Source organism: Rhinolophus sinicus, chromosome 12, assembly GCF_057876585.1.
Source record: "Rhinolophus sinicus isolate RSI-liver-muscle chromosome 12, RSI-T2T, whole genome shotgun sequence".
NCBI lineage: Eukaryota > Metazoa > Chordata > Mammalia > Chiroptera > Rhinolophidae > Rhinolophus > Rhinolophus sinicus.
The window spans coordinates 52,315,122-52,333,135 of NC_142512.1; the positions used below are offsets into that span (position 1 = coordinate 52,315,122).

At 53.4% G+C, this 18,014-nt stretch overlaps 1 protein-coding gene across 7 annotated transcripts in view; it reads left to right on the forward strand.

Annotated features, from left to right (window-relative positions):
- The window catches only part of RAB37 (RAB37, member RAS oncogene family), a 47,844-nt gene extending 29,835 nt beyond the window's left edge, over nucleotides 1-18,009 (forward strand). The window contains exons 2-11 of one of the 7 annotated variants that reach the window (XM_074319341.2): nucleotides 5,159-5,269; nucleotides 9,684-9,780; nucleotides 12,525-12,635; nucleotides 13,609-13,749; nucleotides 14,149-14,215; nucleotides 14,311-14,363; nucleotides 15,301-15,366; nucleotides 15,970-16,026; nucleotides 16,104-16,180; nucleotides 16,362-18,009. In XM_074319341.2, the coding sequence (XP_074175442.1) occupies nucleotides 5,159-5,269; nucleotides 9,684-9,780; nucleotides 12,525-12,635; nucleotides 13,609-13,749; nucleotides 14,149-14,215; nucleotides 14,311-14,363; nucleotides 15,301-15,366; nucleotides 15,970-16,026; nucleotides 16,104-16,180; nucleotides 16,362-16,467 (886 nt within the window). In that variant the 3' untranslated portion in view covers nucleotides 16,468-18,009. Of the gene's footprint in view, nucleotides 1-5,158; nucleotides 5,270-9,667; nucleotides 9,781-12,524; nucleotides 12,636-13,608; nucleotides 13,750-14,148; nucleotides 14,216-14,310; nucleotides 14,364-15,300; nucleotides 15,367-15,969; nucleotides 16,027-16,103; nucleotides 16,181-16,361 lie in introns of those variants that run through there. The other 6 variants (XM_019745515.3, XM_074319343.2, XM_074319342.2 and 3 more) reach the window with 6 other exon arrangements.
- The last annotated feature ends 5 nt before the right edge of the window (nucleotides 18,010-18,014 follow it).

Sequence of the window (18,014 nt, forward strand, 5' to 3'; positions counted from 1 at the left end):
TAAAGCAAGATCAACAATAGGGGGTGAGAAGTCGGTCAGCCCGTGGCCCTCACTCCTCCTGCTCCGCAAGGCCACCCTCTGTCCAGGTCGCTGTGTGGTTATGCTGAGACCGCGGGCCTCTGCAAATAGGGACAGTGTTTGGCTTCCAGGAAAGTGACAGCCTGAAAAACAAGGGGGCAGATGCTTTGAGGGTCCTCCGGTAAACTTTCCTTTCTTGGGCTTGAGCAGTAAGAAGTAAACAGCCTCAGAGCTGCTCAGAGTTCTGCCTGTGGCCCGTGCCTCTGACCTGGGCCTCCCTGGGCCCCGCCTACTGAAGGAGGACTGCCTTTTGAATCAAGTACAGAGATGCCCCCGGTGTCTGGGAATGGTGGCAAGACTGCTGCTCTGAACAAGTGCCTCTGGGGACAACAGGAGAGCCAGGCTATCCTGAGGGCCCTGGGTCCTCAAAGACCCATTTGGGCCCTAGACCTGGCTGGGTCATCAACTTCTGCATGAGTCAGTTACCTCCCCAGGGTTCCAGGTCTCCACTGTAAAAGAAGGGATTGGACAGATCACCTCAGATTCCCCCTGCCCAGAATCACCTGTGTGCACGTGTAGTGTGTGTGTGTGTGTGTGTGTGTGTGTGTGTGTGTTGGCAGTTTCATTGGGCTCTCCTGGTTACAAAGAACAGAGTCTTGCTCAAGCTACTGGTCGTGGTCACTGTGGACTTACAATCTGTTTTCAGAACCCAATCTGTTCATAGGTGGAGGTACTCCTGTATTCAAAGGGCCAGTTTCACCGGGTCTCTTCCCACTCTGGAATAGAAGGTCCATGAGAAGTTTGTTGTAAGGCCCACCCGAGAATCACAAAAAACAAAGTCTAAAGCAAGTGGACCTGAAGAAAACCAAGGAACAAAGCCTCTCCGTGGAGGAGCAGTGTTTAAACAGATTGCATCAGACCAGAGCAGAGGGCACCAGAATCCAAGCACCTCAGGGCTGAATGGGTTTCACCTCAGGCTCTGCCACCAACATGACAGTGGCTTTGCGGTGCTTTCCTTCTCAGCTCCCACTGAGTGGGGCTTCTCAATTCTCACTTCTTTATGAAAATGAGGAAGAGACAGGTTTGCCATGAAGCTGATGGATCTTAAACAGCTGCACCTCTCACTCGATCAGGCTCCTTTCGAAGCCCTATATCCAATTTTGTGTTCGTAATTTAGGGTCCTTTTTCCTAAAAGGGGGCCTCTGTGTTGTATAAGCCTCAGGCCTGTGGTAGACGGTCCCCCCCCCCCCCCGGCTCCTTTGACCCCATAGCTGTTCTCACTGAAGAGGCAGGGTCTATTCCCCTCCATGTCCCGAGTCTGGACCAGGCCTGTGACCTACTTTGCCAAAGAAAAGGCAGCAGACGTAATGGTGCACCAGTTCCAAACCTCAGCTACAGAGGCCTCTTACACTTCCTCTTGCTCTCATATGCCTCTGCTCCTGCCGTGAGAAGGTACTGGCTGGCCTGTGGGTGGATGGAGCGACACGTGGAGCAGAGCCAAGCTGCCCCAGCCAACAGCCAGCTGACCCCCAACACCCATGGAGCCCACCTGAGACCAGAAGGGCCACCCAGATTAAATTGCCAAATCACAACCTTGTCCTGTGTCACTGAGTTTGGGACAGTTCATTGCAGCATTGTTGTGGCAACAGAAAATTAAAAGAAGACCCCAAAACATAGACCCGCCCTACAGCAGCTGCTTTATCCTCGGCTCTCTACAGCTTTAGCTGCCACCTGGCTTCTGTTCATCCAGATCCTCTCTGCCCTTCTGACTTTCCCTTGCAGCTCCTCACAGATGGCCCCTTCTGCCCCTCGAGACCTCACCCACTCATCTCTCTCTGATGTGGTTCAGATCAGAACAGACCTTGGACCAACCATCTGCGGCTTGTGATTCAAAACAATACGTTGGTCTAAACTGCAAACGCGATACATGTTCACCTTAGGAAAATACATTATGAAATACAGGTGAGGTAAAATATGTATATTTAATTGCCTCTAATCTCACCACCCTGAGATAATCACTTTTAACATCAAGGTTTATACGTCCGTCTTTTATCTCTTCCTGCAGAAATGCCCAATTATTTCAGAAATTGAGCAGAGTCACTAATGTGTTGTATGAGCTCATGTCACTCATTGCTCAATAGCTTTTCACTGCAAACAACACTGTCTACTTGGGGGAAAGACGTCCTATAAACAAATGTCATCAACAAGGATGGTTTTAAAACTTTGGGGAGCCAGCTCACATTTCTTCTGGATGGAAATGCATCCAGGGACTGCAATCCCAAACTCCTTATGGTCACTGTGGACTTGCAAACTATAGACAATCTGTTTTCAGAACCCAATCTGTTCATAGGTGACAGAGCTCCGGTATTGAAAGGGCTGGTTTGGCTGGGTCTCTGCCACTCTGGATTAAAGGTCTATGAGGGCTGTGTCTCCAGAGGCTAAAACTACCTTTGTCACATAGTAGATGGTCAATAAAATAACTGATGGGCAATGAATAAACAAATGAACTATTTTTACTGCATTGTCAATCTTCCCCTGGCCCTGTAAGCTCTGCTTAGAAACTCTGTCTAGCACCTAAGAACCAATCGCAAACAAGAATTGTTCTCAGCAAACGTTCCCGAACCCTTTCCGTTCCCCTTGGTCCCAAGTACACTCCATCCTTCATCTTTTCTACCCACTATGTGCTATGCTCCATATTTTACATGGTTATCACATTGAATCCTCACTACGTATCTAGAGGAAAGGTGATATTAACTCCACTTTTCAAATGAAAAAAGAAACATCAAGGCTCAGAGAACAAGCAACTTGTCCAAGGTCCCATGGCATGTTGTTGGCAGAGCCAGGATTCAACGCCAGGTCTGGCTCGCATAAGCACGCCCTCCGATTCCTGCCGGAGAGGTTAAGAGAGAAGCCAGCCGCCCTTAGATTCTGCTCAGTGCTGACAGTGAAGAAGGAACCTGACATCAAAGACTTTATAACACAGGCCATCCTTGATCTCTTCCCCCTCCTGCACACTTCACACCCTGAAGGTCCTCAGGAGAATGATGTGGACACCCCAGGCTTCACATCCAAGCTCTATCCACACGCCTGAAAACAGTTGCCCTTTGGCCACTCCTCAGACCGGCGACACACACAGTGAGCTTGGGGCAAAGCATAATCTATAAAAGGGATGCAGGCCTCTGGCCCTGTGGACCACTCGTTACATGCAGAGGGGCACAAACTGAGGTGAGCCAGGTCTCAGGGAAGTCCTGGACTTAGGGAGCAATACTTCACTAATGTTTGTAAAGTGATCAGCTCTGAGCTGGCCAATGTGGCCCAGAAAAAGTTCTTAGAGTCATCAGAGGCTTCCTGATGTGATCGTCTCCAGGGAACTACTGCTTCTAGAAAGGCCAGTACAAGAGCATCGTCCTGCCCCTGGCCGAAGGCAGGACTCAGCTGGATCTGAAATTCTGAACCCTGTCACCCTGGACTGTGTCCCCACTGAACCAGAAAAGGTCCCAAGAAGATGGAACTGTTTTCACATAATGAGAGATGAAAGTGATGAGAACTCTTCTCCCTGGAAAAGAAATGGATTAAAGGGAAAAGAATCAGAATCTTTTCTATCCTTTTAGTAAATGAGCAAGGTGGACACGGAAGAAATGACTCCTCGTATTCTGGAATATTCTCTCTGGGAAGCACTTCTTCAAGCCTGAGGAAGTTGGATTTGAGATGTAAACTATTAAAACCACTACCCATAACAAACAATTGGAGCCCTTTAACCCAGGAGGAAATAAAAGCTGGATAGAATTTGGTTTGGGAAGAGAGGGGTTGGGCGACCACAAACATGGAACATCCAAGGTCAGCGTCAAGGACAACCTCATGTTTGCCCTGCTACCCATTTCATGACACTGTCAGAGACAAACAGTGCTGGGGCCGTGGGTCGGGCCCAAGAAAACCCTGTCAATCATTATGCTTTTATTTTTTGGGTTTTTTATGTCTCTATTTTATTTGTTTGTTTGTTTGTTTGCTTTTGTTTGTTTTTGCAAGTCCAGCTAAAGTTAGCATGTCCTAAGCCTTTCCAACAACTTTGATGCTTGCCTTTGAAAAGTGGCTATTGTCCACTTTGAAACTAAGGCATTTATATTCATTCATTCATTCATTCATTCACTGAGAGATTGCTGGGTACCAGCCTCTGGATGTATATTTCTTCTCAGTTGCTTATGATTCCTTCCCCATACAGCACCTGTCCACGTTTATTCTCCCCGCTTCATCCTCCCAGTACAGAAGTGGCCTCCTCTCTTTTCCCAAACTCTGTTTTTCTTTGAAATGTTGTCCTCTCCAAGGCCTTGTTCCAGGGCCAAGTGCAAACTCTTCCTAAGGCATATAGCTAGACATCCTGTTTATTATTTTTTTATTCTACAGTATTTTTCTAAGACTTTCCCATACAGGAGATCCATTGCGTTAGTCCAGGTCTTCCAAAAAAGCAGGTGTCAAAAGGGAATTAAATGTGCAGGGATTTTTATCAGGGGAAACACCTAAGGGAGAAATGGGGTAGGAACCAGGAGAGGAGGGAAGAGCCATGAGGCCGTGATGCAGGTGTGACCCCACATGAAGGAGAAAGGCCAGGAAGGCTGTGTGGAAGTGTCGAAGACCACCACACAGTCTCTGGAAGAAGGTTCTGTAAAACCACAAGGCGGTCCTCATGCTGACATCAGCTGTCAGGGGAGTCCTGTGTCTCCCGGAAACAGGCCTGCCTCAGTGTCCCGGACACGCTCCGCCTTTTGCTGGGGATTGCCTGTGGGAAGCATGGCCACGGGGCAGACACCACCGATGGATTGCAGAGCGCAGCAGCAGGCCCTCAGTCCCTGACGCCCCTGTGGTTGGAAGTCTGAGAGGCACATTCTCATGGTCACCTCAGATGTTTATTAACTTGAGGTGAAATAAGATTTCCTCTATGCTTTCATGTCTTCTTCAGTGACTTTACTAGGAAATCAAGCGTTTGACATGTGCGTGTACTCTTCTGTGTGTGTGTGTGTCTGTGCATGTGTGTTTATGTGTGTGCACACATGTATATGTGTGTTTAGAGGAACCCACTCCCCCAGCCACGAGGAAGCCTAATTCACACTGCAGGCCCTCATGCCTCTCTGTTGCTCCCTTTCAGACCATCCTGGTGGGCGACAGTGGCGTGGGGAAGACATCTCTGCTGGTTCAGTTCGACCAGGGCAAGTTCATCCCCGGCTCCTTCTCGGCCACCGTGGGCATCGGATTCACAGTAAGCGCCCAGCCTCCGGGCCCTGGTGCACCTCTGTCAGGGTCCCAGCAGGAAACAGGTGGACACTCATGTTAGATCATTCAAGAAGGTTTCATATAAAACTACATATCAGGGTGGAGGCAGGGTGCTGGGGAAACAGGAGGGATGGTGCAGTGGCCTTGGGTAGTTACAGGGCCTCCCTCCCACCCCCTAGCCTAAAAGGTGAGAGGAGGGAACCGTCACCAGACACAGGGACAAAGAGGGCTGTGTGGAGAGGGCTGGCTGGCGGGAACATAGCAACGCATAGTAGCCTCACTGGGAGGGAACCAGGGCAGTAAGTCTCCCTCCCACACTGCTCTCTTCCTGCTCCCCCATCTCCTTCTGGGACTCCCCATTGGCTGAACACTCCCCTTTTCTAGAAGCTAGAAAGCAAGGGAGTGTGTGTGTGTGTGTGTGTGTGTGTGTGTGTGTGTGAATTTTTCAGTTTCTTTTATTTTTATCAATTGTTGCTTTATGTTGATATGCCATGCTGTTAGATGCATTAATGTTTTTCTTAATGGATTCTTTTATTTTTCAATTACAGTTGACATACAATATATTAGTTTCAGGTGTACAACGTAGTGATTAGACATTTATATAACTACGAAATGACCACCCCAATATGTCTAGTACTCACCTGGCAGCCTACATAGTTATTACAATGTTATTGACTATATATATTCCCTATGCTGTCCTTTACAGCCCCATGACTGTTTTCACCACTGGCAATTTGTACTTCTTAATCAGCAAGGGAACATCATGATACAGATTGCTCAGGTCCACCTTCCAGGGCAAGAGGAATCTGGAGAGGCAAAGGGATGGCTTAAATTTTTAAGCATAGTCCAACCTTAGCATTGTCATGCTGGCAGGCCAAAGGTTAAGATTCAGTCTCTCCCTGGACACAGCGCCTCAAGGCAGCTCAGATGAAGAAGTCTTCCCAACCCTCAGCCCTTCTGTGGGCCAAGAAGTCCTCCCCCCATGGCACATCTTTCTCTCCACTTGTACCACGCCTGCTGGCCACTCCCAGTGACCCTTGAATCCTAGGAAACCTTTAGAGAGGGTTTGGCTCCGCTCTTAGACTGTGGCAGGAGCTGCAGGGCCCTCGTTTGGGGTCTCCAGAATCCTCATATCCAGAGATGGGGAAGAGCAAATGTCATTTCTTGGGCAGCATGGGTGTTTGAGAGGCCAGCTTCTGCGACCGAGCAGAGCACAGGCCTGCGAGGTCACACTTGGGGCTAGGACACAGCAGATTCACACTGGTGGGAAGAGGAAAGAACCCCAGAAATTGGGCTTGCCCCTTGGGTCACAGTGAGGAAGGTGAGGGCCCACGATGAACAGGGCTTCAGAGGGAAGCAGAAATGAGTGCCTGGCCAGGGTGTGTGTCAGGGTCCGGAATCCAACCTGAAGCACCAGTGCCCAGGGCTCTCCCACGACTGGGAGCTGCTGGGCTCCGGAGTGTGGGAAGGGAAAGGCTGAGTCCCAGGAGGGCGAGGCTGCCCTGACAGTCCCTAGGCGTTGGACCAGCTGCCATGAAGCGAACCAGGATGTCTAGTGCCAGGCATCCCCCACCACGGGCTCATGCCCAGTCTGTACCCTACAGTCACACTCACGTCTCCTCGCCCACTCCACACTTATCCTCCTCCCTGTCAGACTCAGAGGGCAGAGAGCGAGGTGGATGTGGGTGTGGTTATGGGTATGCAAACTCTGATTCACACTCCACAGATGCACAGGGCGGGACCTCCAAACTTTGCCACTAGCCTGGTGGGGAAAGTGAGGCAACTTGCCTGTGAAAAAGAAAATAGTTGTGCTCAAGCTGAGACTGAAGCAGCCTGAGACAGGCCAAGCCAAACCCTTCCTCTCTCCTCAGGCTGAACCTTCTAGAGCCTCGCTGTTTGCTTGGCATCGGTCAGTACCAGGAAGGTTCGATTCACCACAGGATGAACCCCCGGGCAGCTTACACTGAGTGAGAGCCTGAGGGCCCACCTCAAGCCTGAGCCTGGGGACACCTGGATCAAGTGTACGACCTGGGAGCACAAACAGACCACACCCTGCTCCTTAGCTGGGACACCAACCCAGGGGGCCCCCCACACTGGTGGTGGGGGGCAGCAACAGCAGCCTGTGATAGGACCCACATGACCGACCCTGGGCCTAGGAACAGTTGCTCACTTACAAAGAGGTTTGAGACTCTTGCTGAGAAAAATGTCTGTCTCCTCCACAAGCCCCCTGCCCACACCGTTGTCTATGATCGAGACACCCCTGCCCCCCGCCATTCCTTTCCTTTCCGGACACAGGTCTCTTTCCAACCCTCTGCTCAGAGCAGCTGGCTCTTTGCACAGCAGCTAAAATCTCCCATATTGTGTCGAACAAAAGGGCTGGAGGATATTGGGGTCTCCATCAGTGGCCTGGGGGTCCCCGAAGAGCCAGGCTACAAGACATTGCTTATCCGTGTCATTCACACAAGGGATTTTAAATACTGCTTATAGCTGCCTATTTGCAAGTGCCCTGTGGCTGGTCCTGGCTGTGGCCCGGAATTCCTGCGTTGTGGTATCTGAGGCAGAGGGAGCCACTGAAGCTCGTGCAGGCCCAGCTCATAGGGTTGAGTGCGGCCTGGGCAGCAGGAAAGAGGAGTCCTGGGTCTTCCACTTTAAAGGTCGAGGGTGAGTGGGGTGACTAGCTGGGTGTACCAGGGCCTCTGAGCAATCTTTACCCCAGAAACCAGCAGGCCCGTTGCCTTACGGAAGTGGGACCTGCCCAGGTTCTGTGTGGATGACTCTCAAATTATGGTTTTCCTCAACTCCTCCACCACCTGCACCATCACACTGGATGCCAAGTCCTGCTGATGGGTTTACTGGGGTGCTGACATCAATAGGGTCCACACAGTAGCCTTTCTAGCCAGCCCCTCTCCCACCCCAATTCAGTCCCTCCTTGTTACTTCTTGCCTCAGTGTTCCCCAAACTCTCTAGCCTTGCCTAAACACCACTGCAAAATTCATCTTTGGGAAGCCTCGCTCTGCTCAGCCTCCACCCAACACCCTCAGTGGCTCATGATTGCTTTCCAAATAAAGCCTAAATCCATCATCCACGCAGCTTCTCCTCTCCCAGACATGGCTCCCTGTTGGAATCCGACCCAATGTACATATGGCATGTCCCCCTCCAGAAAATAACCCCAGCTGGTGACAAAAATCACAGGGCTGGAGGTGGGCATACACACAATCCCCAAAGTCACTCCTGCCCTTGCCACTCACCCCCAACACCTAAGCAAAGAGGGGCAGGTGGCCCTCCTCCTATACACCCCTCAAACGGTCCCTTTATAATACACCCACCCTGTTCAGAGAGTGGGTGGTAAGCTGAATGAGCTTGTATAGAATGTCAGGAGAGGGGGTAGTTAAATGCTTGGCCCAGCTGAGCTCTGCTATGGGCAACCCAGGACACACTGCCACCCTCTGCCACCAGGAGTTGCAGGGTTCCTAGGATGTCCTGGGGCCTCTGCTCAAAATGATCCACAACTTCGTGAATTCATTTGATATTAAACATTTAAGGTCTACTAGGTGACAAGGGGGGGCACATGTGAATAAGGCCGTCCCCGCCTTCAGGAGTGCCTAGATTGGTAGGAGTGTGGGGGGAAGGCTCTCCCATCCAGGTGTAGACTATCCTGGGCGCAACCCAACAGGTTAGGGAGAAAAGAGAAGTAATCATTCTGAAGGGTCAAAGTTCGAGCACCAACCATCCAGCGGCCAGATGTGGAAAGATGAATAAATATCGGTCGGTAAATAAAATTGTATTCACATGAGCTCGGGCTGGGCTGCATTAACAAAAGTGAAACTGCCTGGTCGCTGTCCTCAGAAAGGCAGGTCGCTGTCCTCCTCTCAAAGGCAGCACGGCCGAGCTGGTGCATCCCCAGCGTCCGCTCCTCCCCTCGACCCCGCCCCGGGGGCCACCTGTTGATCGCCCTCTGGCCGGGCTCGGGCGCCGCCTGCTGGCCGCGCAGAGCAGAGGCAGCGGGAACACGGATGCGGATGCTCTGATCCCAGTGATGCCAGACCTTCCGCAACAAGCGGGGTCTCCAGGGACCGCTCCCCGTGGGAGCCTAACCCCAACGGCTGGCGGCCTTGGGGAACCGTTCCTGGGGCTGGATTTGGCCCATGCCCTCAGAGGAGGAAACAGGGTCAGTGTTGCCTAGGGGGCCCTCCTGCCCCTTCGGGCACTGACACTGAGGTCCTAAACGCCCTTGCGGGACTGCCCGCTCTGGGCCGGTGTAGCTGGGGTGGTGGGAGGGAGGAGCCTGTTGGGGTCCGGGCCGCAGCGAAGGTGGGGGGAAGGAGTGGGTGGAGCCTAAGGCGGAGCTATTTCTGAGCTGTCCCTTGCCCGCCGCCTGCCCCAGCTCACCTCTCGTCCAGGAACATGACGGGCACGCCTGGCGCCGCTGCCACCCGGGATGGCGAGGCCCCCGAGCTCTCCCCGCCCTGCAGTCCGAGCTACGATCTCACGGGCAAGGTGGGTGGGCACTGCGCCTAGCGCTAGGGACTCCCGTGCGGGTTTTGAGGGCCACCCCTCCCCACGTCCTTTGCCCTAAGACCCTGGCGTTCCCGGGCGTAAGCACCTTTCTGGCTGCAGCTGCGTTACACTCAGCTCTTCCCCCAGGCAGCTGGGTGTCCCAGAGTAGGGAGGGAGGATAGAGACGCAGCTCCTGAGACCGTCCCAGTCTCTAGGGATCTGAGCTGGCACGGTGGAAGGTGGGAGAAGTAGGTCGGAAGTGAATCCCCACCCAATTTTCTTCTGCCACCCTCCCGCCAATATGGCTCCCCTGGGACCCCACGATTCTCGATAAGGGTTTACCTTCCTGGGCACAGGCGCCCGAAGTGCTGGGATATAGGGATGCTTGGAAACCCAGAGCGGACGCCCCCTGGCGGCTGAGCAACTTGAGGTTAATACCCTTTTCCCAGCTAAGCTCTCAGCTAGCACGTAACAGCCAGTTTCAAGACCTTAGGCCCCAAATTCTTGAGATCCCCAGATGCCCCCAAGTCCTACCTCTTCCCTTTCCACTATTGCCTCATACGTTCTTCCAGGAGGATGTTGCTAGCCAGAATGCAGGCCCACCTGGGAATTTTTAGAACCTGAGAAAGATCTATGTGGTTAGTCACAATGCCCCCACCTGGGAGAGTGTAGGTCAGCTCTCTGGGGCTCGGTTCCTCCGCGAGGTGGCCCTGCACACAAGCAGGTGAGGGTGGAGGTGGACACTGGTCTGTCTGCCCTCCCTCCATGCTCTTGGAGCAGGCAGTTACTAGGAGCGCTGCAAGCAGTGTGGAGGGAGCCCAGACCTTCCACTGTTCCTCTAGGCTTGGGGATAAGAGAGGGGGCGAGCCTGTTTCATGCTAGAAAGAGACCTGCCTCTTTCTGTGCCTTGTTTTCCTCCCCACGCACGGGGTCTCACTCGTGAAAGAAGTCTGGGGCCTCCACCCCCATTGTTTCAGGGGAAGCCACTCTGCAAGTCACCCGCCCAGAGCCGTTGAGATAGGCGTCCTGTGTGGGCTCTCAGCAGGAAATGGGCCCCTGTGCCTTCAGTGGGAGGGAAGCTGCTGAGGGCCAGCCCCTGGGCCAGTGGGGACCACCTGACCTCCTCACGGGACAAGCCAGCTGGACTGTTTGCTAGGAGGTAGCAAGGCTGGGCAGCTGTTTGTGTTTAGTGGCTTTGCCTGGCTGGGTAGGTAGCTGGCATCGTTTGCTCAAGGCAGCTGTGATCTGTAAAGTACACAGGAGCTCACCCTCCCTCCCTCCTTTCCCCTTGGGGGCTGGGACCCAGGAGCCAGGGAGCAATGCGGGCTCCAGAGGGCCCTCCCAGTCCCCAGCCCTCCATCTGTCCCCTGGGCCAAGCAGCATCTGCGGAGAGTTGGCTCCTGGCCTCCACCAGCCTGTGTGCACCAAGACTTCCCCAGGAGACCGAGTTCGGGACAGACTGGGAGGAGCTTGGCAGGAGCTCCTGGGCTGGATTAGAGGGGATGGGTGCTACCGGCAGGCAGTACCCAGTCCTGCGCCACTCTTCTGGGGTCTTAGGTTGTTCACACCAACATTATGGTTCCTAGCCACCGACTGAGTCTAGAAAGGCCTCAAAGAAATAATCCCTCCTGCCTTCTAGCCACTGTGGAACTAGGTCACAGATAGTTTAAAGAATCTTCCCCAAGTCCCCCCAGTTGATTAGCCAGGACCCCAGCATTCATACACCTTTTACTGAGCCCTCCTACCTGTCTACCAAAGTTAGTTAATCCCAATAGCCCATGTGCACAGCAGGAAAACCTTTGGGCTCCATTGTCATGGTCAGAGCCTCAAAAATAACTCAAACCCAGTCTCTGCTCAAACCACTAAGTATCTAACCTGCCCGTTGTGAATTTTCCAGCAGTAGGTCTAGACCTCTGTTCTCCAAGATTGAGGAATGACTGGACAAAGGGCTTCCCTTCCTCACCCCCCATATTCCTCAGAGAGGATGAGCAGAGATTGGCCAGGCAATAAAGGGGCAGGACACACCCCACCGCCCCACACTCCCAGCCCTACAATGACCCAGTGATGCCAATTTGCAGCCATTTGCCCAACTTGGGAGGTTTCTGCTGAACGAACTTAAGACTAAACTCTCCTCACCTCAATATAAATTTCAACCCTCCCTAATTCATGTAACCTTTTTATAAACATAAAATGTTATTAGAAACTTCCAAATAAATGTTGTGGAAAAGAATCCAAAACATAGTTATTTTCGAATATGCCTTTACAAACGACAGTGTCCACCCCCATCAGATCCTGACCCCTCCCTTGGGTAGGAATCCTGCCCCAGGTATTAACACTTCCCTTTCCCAGTAGTACAGCCCCACCCACACATGCACACATGCCTGGAACACACACAGAAGGAGGGATCAGACATGGTGTGGCAGGGGGCCGATGTGTCTGAGACAAATGCAGTGGCTCTCTAGGGCTCTTGAGCAGTCTGGGCACCTGTTGGTGCTGAGTTTTCAATTCAGGCTTCCAGAATATTGGCTGAAGACAGGAGGGTCAGAGGGAGAGTCTGAGAGGCGAGAGTGTGGGGCGGAGAGGCAGGGTGAAGGCAGCAGCAGGCTTTCCAGAAGCAGGTACCCCTCAGTGCCGTCGTCATCATCCTTCCTTCGCCCTCTGCCCCTCTTTCCAGGGCCTGTCTCCCTGGAAGCCCAGAAACTTGCCCCAACTCCCCATTAACTGCCTCTGCCCCCATCTCCTAGGTGATGCTTCTGGGAGACTCAGGCGTTGGGAAAACCTGTTTCCTGATCCAATTCAAAGACGGGGCCTTCCTGTCCGGGACCTTCATAGCCACCGTCGGCATAGACTTCAGGGTGAGGTGGCTGCAGGCTTTGCCTCCCAGCAGCAAGCTGGGGTCAGGCACAGGGCCACTGCCCTCTCCTTGCCCATCTTGGCTCTTCAGGACAGCTGTGGCTCACTTCCTAGAGGGCACCAGGGGTGCTCCCCAGGGACCACAGCGGTGGCTAGGTTAGAGGAATCTGGGCACCCCCCTACAGGATATGAGAAATGAGAGACTGAGTCTTCAAGTTCTGCCCCCAGCAGAGCAGAACATCACATGTGTGAGCTGAGTTTCCTGGCCCTCGGCCCCCTTGCTCATCGCCCTCTTACCTGGGCCCCTTGGGCAAGGCTTCAGAGGTCCACCAGCCTCTCTGGAGTCACCAGGAAGCACAGCGCTGCACAAGGTTGAAGAGAGAGGGGGAAAGAGCAGCTTGCCAGGGTCCCTCCTCTCACCTTGATGAACCCACTTTACGGACATGCATCAGAGATGCATACCCAAAGGGTCTAACCCTGGCAGCGGCAGGAAGGGTGGTTCTCAGAGGCTTGGTGCCTCCCTCCCACTTGGGAAAATTAGTGGGCAGCTAGAGAGAAGGTGACCCGGCAGATCGGGCCTCTGAGGTCCCCAGATGCTAGTGGACATCTCGTCTCGAAGGACTCAGCTGCAGGATGGGACCCAGCTCCGGGAGAGGCAGACAGAAATAAAGAAGAGGCAGGGCCCCCAGTGCCCAGCCCTGTGCTACCTGCTGAGTCCTGGAGAGAGCCAGGCAGGTCTCAGGCTCCCCTTGCCCTGGCATATTGTGAGAAGAGCAGATGGAATGTCCAGAACTGAGGGCTCCGTGGTGAGGGTATCTGGGGTGATCTGGCTACAGACATCCCTGGGGCTCACCACACCTCCTCTAGCCCTGGACAGGGTGTTTTCTCCTTGGTAGGATATCAGCAGAGCACAGGAGCCAAGCCTCCCCCGCCCCCCTCCCGCCCCACCTCTCCCTCTGCCCTTTTTTCTTTCAGAACAAGGTGGTGACTGTGGATGGTGTGAGGGTGAAGCTGCAGGTGAGACCAGAGGCTGCGGGAGAGTGGGGAGGGTGGAGAGGCCTGCCCTTCCTCCTCACCCAAACCACAGGAGGCCTGCGGCCCTGCCCTCAGCCTGGGGTAATTTCCTGTGGGGCCCATGAGAAGAACCGGCTTTTGTTTGTTTGATGTCTGCAGAAAAAGCAGCTCCCAGGCACCCTCTTCTATCAAAGGCAGCTCAAATGCCTTCCGACAAGCTCAGGCTCCTCCATCTCCTCCATAGTTTCCCGGGCCTCCTCTGCTCTCAGAGGCTGGACACCCCCAACCCCTGGGCTGGGGAAGAGGCAACAATTAACTGAGCTTGAGCGCTCAGTAACTACCACCATCCAGGACATTGTCAGCTGTTCAGAAGCCCATGAGAACCTAGAGAAGGAAATCTCTCACCTTCCCACACATCTCCCATGTCACAGCATGCGTTCCCTCTGCTAGCACAGTCCCTGCACCCTGGCTCCTTCTGACCATCTGTCCATCCCTTCCTAGATCTGGGACACCGCAGGGCAGGAGCGGTTCCGCAGTGTCACCCATGCTTATTACCGAGATGCCCAGGGTAAGTCCCTCGTGCACTCCAACTGCTTCCCCCAGCCCACCTGTGACATCACCCTCTGCCCCAAGTCCCCTGTGTGACCTCTCTCTCCCCTGCAGCCTTGCTCCTGCTATATGACATCACCAACAAGTCTTCCTTTGACAACATCCGGGTAGGTCCCTCTTCCCACCACCCATAGCAGCCAGGCAGGGCCTGTGGAGTTCAGAACTGCCTCCTGCCTTGTGGGAAGGGAGTGGAGCATGGAACACTGCTGACTTCTAAAAATACCTGAGCTGTGACTCAGAAGTAATAAGCTGCTGCTGGGTATTTGATTGGCACGTGAGCATGGAGGCCAGGGAGGCTGGCTGTGCCACTGGCTTAGCCATGACGGTGATTCATGAGTGCATTTCATGACAAAAGTTCAGAAAGTACCCAGCTCCACCCTGGACAATTACCCACAGAGACCAAGGGGAGAACTCAAGCAGAAAAACCTATCCATACGTCCAGCCCAAGTTGCAAAAAAGTGACTCAGGCAGATAGAGTGAATGGCTCTGTCTTTACAACCAAACTATTCGAGAATAGAGATAATAATTCAATAAATACAAGCACTGACTGTAGGCAACACTGTAAAGTTCCACATGCTCCCTGAACCCCACAGGTTTGCAAGCAAACTGGGGGAACAAGACATATAGGTATAAACAGCTTATAAAGAGGATGGAAATCCACGGCACTCACACTGCCACTTCCAACCCCATGCTCATCACTAATCAATCACAGTATTTCTGATCATTGAGCCCTTATGTGGCCTTAGAATACTCAACAGGGTGCTCCAGGAAATAGCTGGTGACTACCAACTGATTTATGAAACAAAGCCTCTGCCATCTCTATATTCCATAGAGCTGGGAGTTGCATTATGTGGGGTTTGAGGACCCTCAGGACTGGAAAGGCCAGAACAAAGATACAGATGAGAGAATGCACAGGGCATCATGTTCAGGGGGACAGTGGGTAGCGTGGGATAATCAAAGAGGGCGGAAGAAGGAAGCGCAAAAGAGAGGGGGAGAATGGCCGATGCTCAAGCTTGGCCTGGCTCAGCTCACCCTCTTCCACAGGCCTGGCTCACTGAGGTTCATGAGTACGCCCAGAGGGATGTGGTGATCATGTTGCTAGGCAACAAGGTAAGTGGCTTTCTGGTGAGGGTCCGCTCACCCGCACCTCCTTTCCCACTGCCACAGAATGAGTTCCATCCAGCCTCATCGCTGCCCAGGAGTGTTAGCTGGACATCCTTCCAGCAAAGGACTCTTTCCAGTCTCCAGTTCAGGGGTTAGACCTATCTGGTGTCTTCAGCCATCTCCTCTGCCCTCTTAAAGCTTTGGAAATGCCCCCCTGCACAGAAAGCTCAAGCTGCTACTTTAGAGACCCAGCTGCTCAACCCCTATTACGTCATAGTGTCTAGGGTCCCGGACGCACAGCTAAGACTAGAAAGGGTTAGCCCCAACTGTCACCTCTCTGAGGCTGGGTCACCCCATCCTTGCCAAGGAGAGTTACCGACCTCCCCAAGTGGAAGTGAGATCCCAGGACTGGGAAACTGGGGAACTCAGCCTGAACCGGGTGGAAACCCCGGCCCCATGCCAATCATTCCGCTTGCAAGTCCCATAGGCCACCAGCAGAGGGCGGGGCAGTGCCTGCTCCTGGGGCAAAAGATGGGCCAGCAGGGGCAGGAGAGGGGCCAGCTGGGGCCAAGGCTTCCTTCTCCAGAGTGACCCACCTGGGCTTGACAGGCAGATGTGAGCAGTGAAAGGGTGATACGTTCAGAGGACGGAGAGACACTAGCCAGGGTAAGTGACTGCCTGTGGACACGGTGAAGGGTGGGGGCAGCCAGAGGCTGGTCCTGAGGACACTCTCTCCCTGGCAGGAGTACGGAGTTCCCTTCATGGAGACCAGCGCCAAGACGGGCATGAATGTGGAGTTAGCCTTTCTGGCCATTGCCAAGTGAGAGCCGAGCAGGGAAGGGAACTGTGCAGGGTAGAGTGTCACCCAGCATGGCCTGGCCGCTGGCCCAGCCCCCCAACTGCTTTCTGCATTTTGAGGACCATTTGCCCTGGGCCCCGGGAGTGGGGAGGATGCTCAGCTCCTCACTCCCTGCCCAGCCCATTGCTTCTTCCTCTTCAAGGGAGCTGAAATACAGAGCCAGGCAACAGGCTGATGAACCCAGCTTCCAGATCCGAGACTATGTGGAGTCCCAGAAGAAGCGCTCCAGCTGCTGCTCCTTCTTGTGACTCCCAAGGGGCTGAGAGGAGGTTCCAGAAGCCCACGAGGATACAGCCTGCTCCCCCAGATCGGATTGGTTCTGAGCAGCTGAGCCAATGGGGAGAGAGTTGGGGGGATCCAGGGCACAACCCCTTCCCAAGAGGGGGCTATACTCCCACCCCTACCCTAGTTCCTGTAGCTTCTCTGCACCCCCAGGGAGGGTAAAATATTTATACTTCATTTTAGTGATAAATAATTTAATACCAAAAAAAAGGCACCAGAAAACCGAGATAGGGACCTGGTAGCCCTTTTGCCTTCTAGTATATACTAGGAGTCCGTGGGTGCTGGGCCTCTCTTCTAGCCGTGATGAGGGTGGCATTGCTCCAGTTGACTACCAGGGGTCCTGATGCACTTCTGGGGCATGAGGGCAGGCAGTGACCCGGTTCCCACTCTCACTTCAGCTGAAGGGAGGCTGAGCAGACCCCAGCCTTCATTTCCTCTAGCTCTCCAGAGTCAAACTTCCCCATAAGATGGGCCCTTGTGCAGGGAGCTAGACCAAAGCTTATCTCTTATCAGGGAAGATAAGAAATGTGGAGATTGGGCTGGGGCCCAGCTCCCAGGGAGGGGGAGAGTGGAGTAGCGGAGATTGGGTCTGTCTGGCTACCTCTGGCCTTCCAACCCCCCCCCCCAGAGGTGTACCCCTTTTCCTTCAGCCCACCATCACATTGGGGTACCTGGAAACATTCGGTTCCCATTCTCTAGCCCTCAGATCCAGGGGAGCCCCTCCTTCCTTAATCCCTTCTCTCACCTGCCTTCCTGTCTCTGCCCCTAGACACCTAAGGTCACAGCAAGGGAAAGGTTATTCCTGTCCCAACCCTTTGGCAGGTATGCAGCCCACAGGCTACTTTTTCAAAAAGCTGAGGTGCCAGATAAAGAAAAACCTCTGACTCCTGGAGCAGGTGGGAAGCAAACCTCACCCCATGTGTATCAAGTGCTGCCTCTCCCCTGACTACCAACACCCTTTTCTTCTGAGACAGACGTCAGAGCCCAAACTGCTTTATCTCCCCTCCTACTGAGCCAAGTTAGGGAATGAGAGGTCATCCATTTTCTGGATAAACCGTGATGTGCGTGATGTGTGCAAAACAAGGTCATGTGGATAAGACGGGTGAGGAGAGGGGCAGCAATGAGTTTTTGTGGGGCCAAGGTCACATGTCTCCCAAAACCCTGACCCCAGACACCAGAAGGGGACAAGAGACGTGCATGTTATGACCAGAGGCACTTTTACTCCAGCTCTTCCAGGCTATGGGTGGGGGCAGGAGCAAGAAAGAGGTATGCACTGCACATTTCTGAGGCTACTGCATTTGCTTTCAAGGCAGAAATCTTGCTGTCTGAGCAGAGTCAGCAGCTCCTTCATGGGCCAGATAAGGAAGCTCTCCTAGGCCTCTCCCAGGCAGAGCGAGGAGGAGCTTGACCTTGCCCAAGGCAGGTCGCACAGGGTCCAATCACACAGGCTGCTCTGGGCTTCTAGCATTTGTGTTCTTCAGAATTAAACTGCAGTAGTTTGGAAAGTACACCC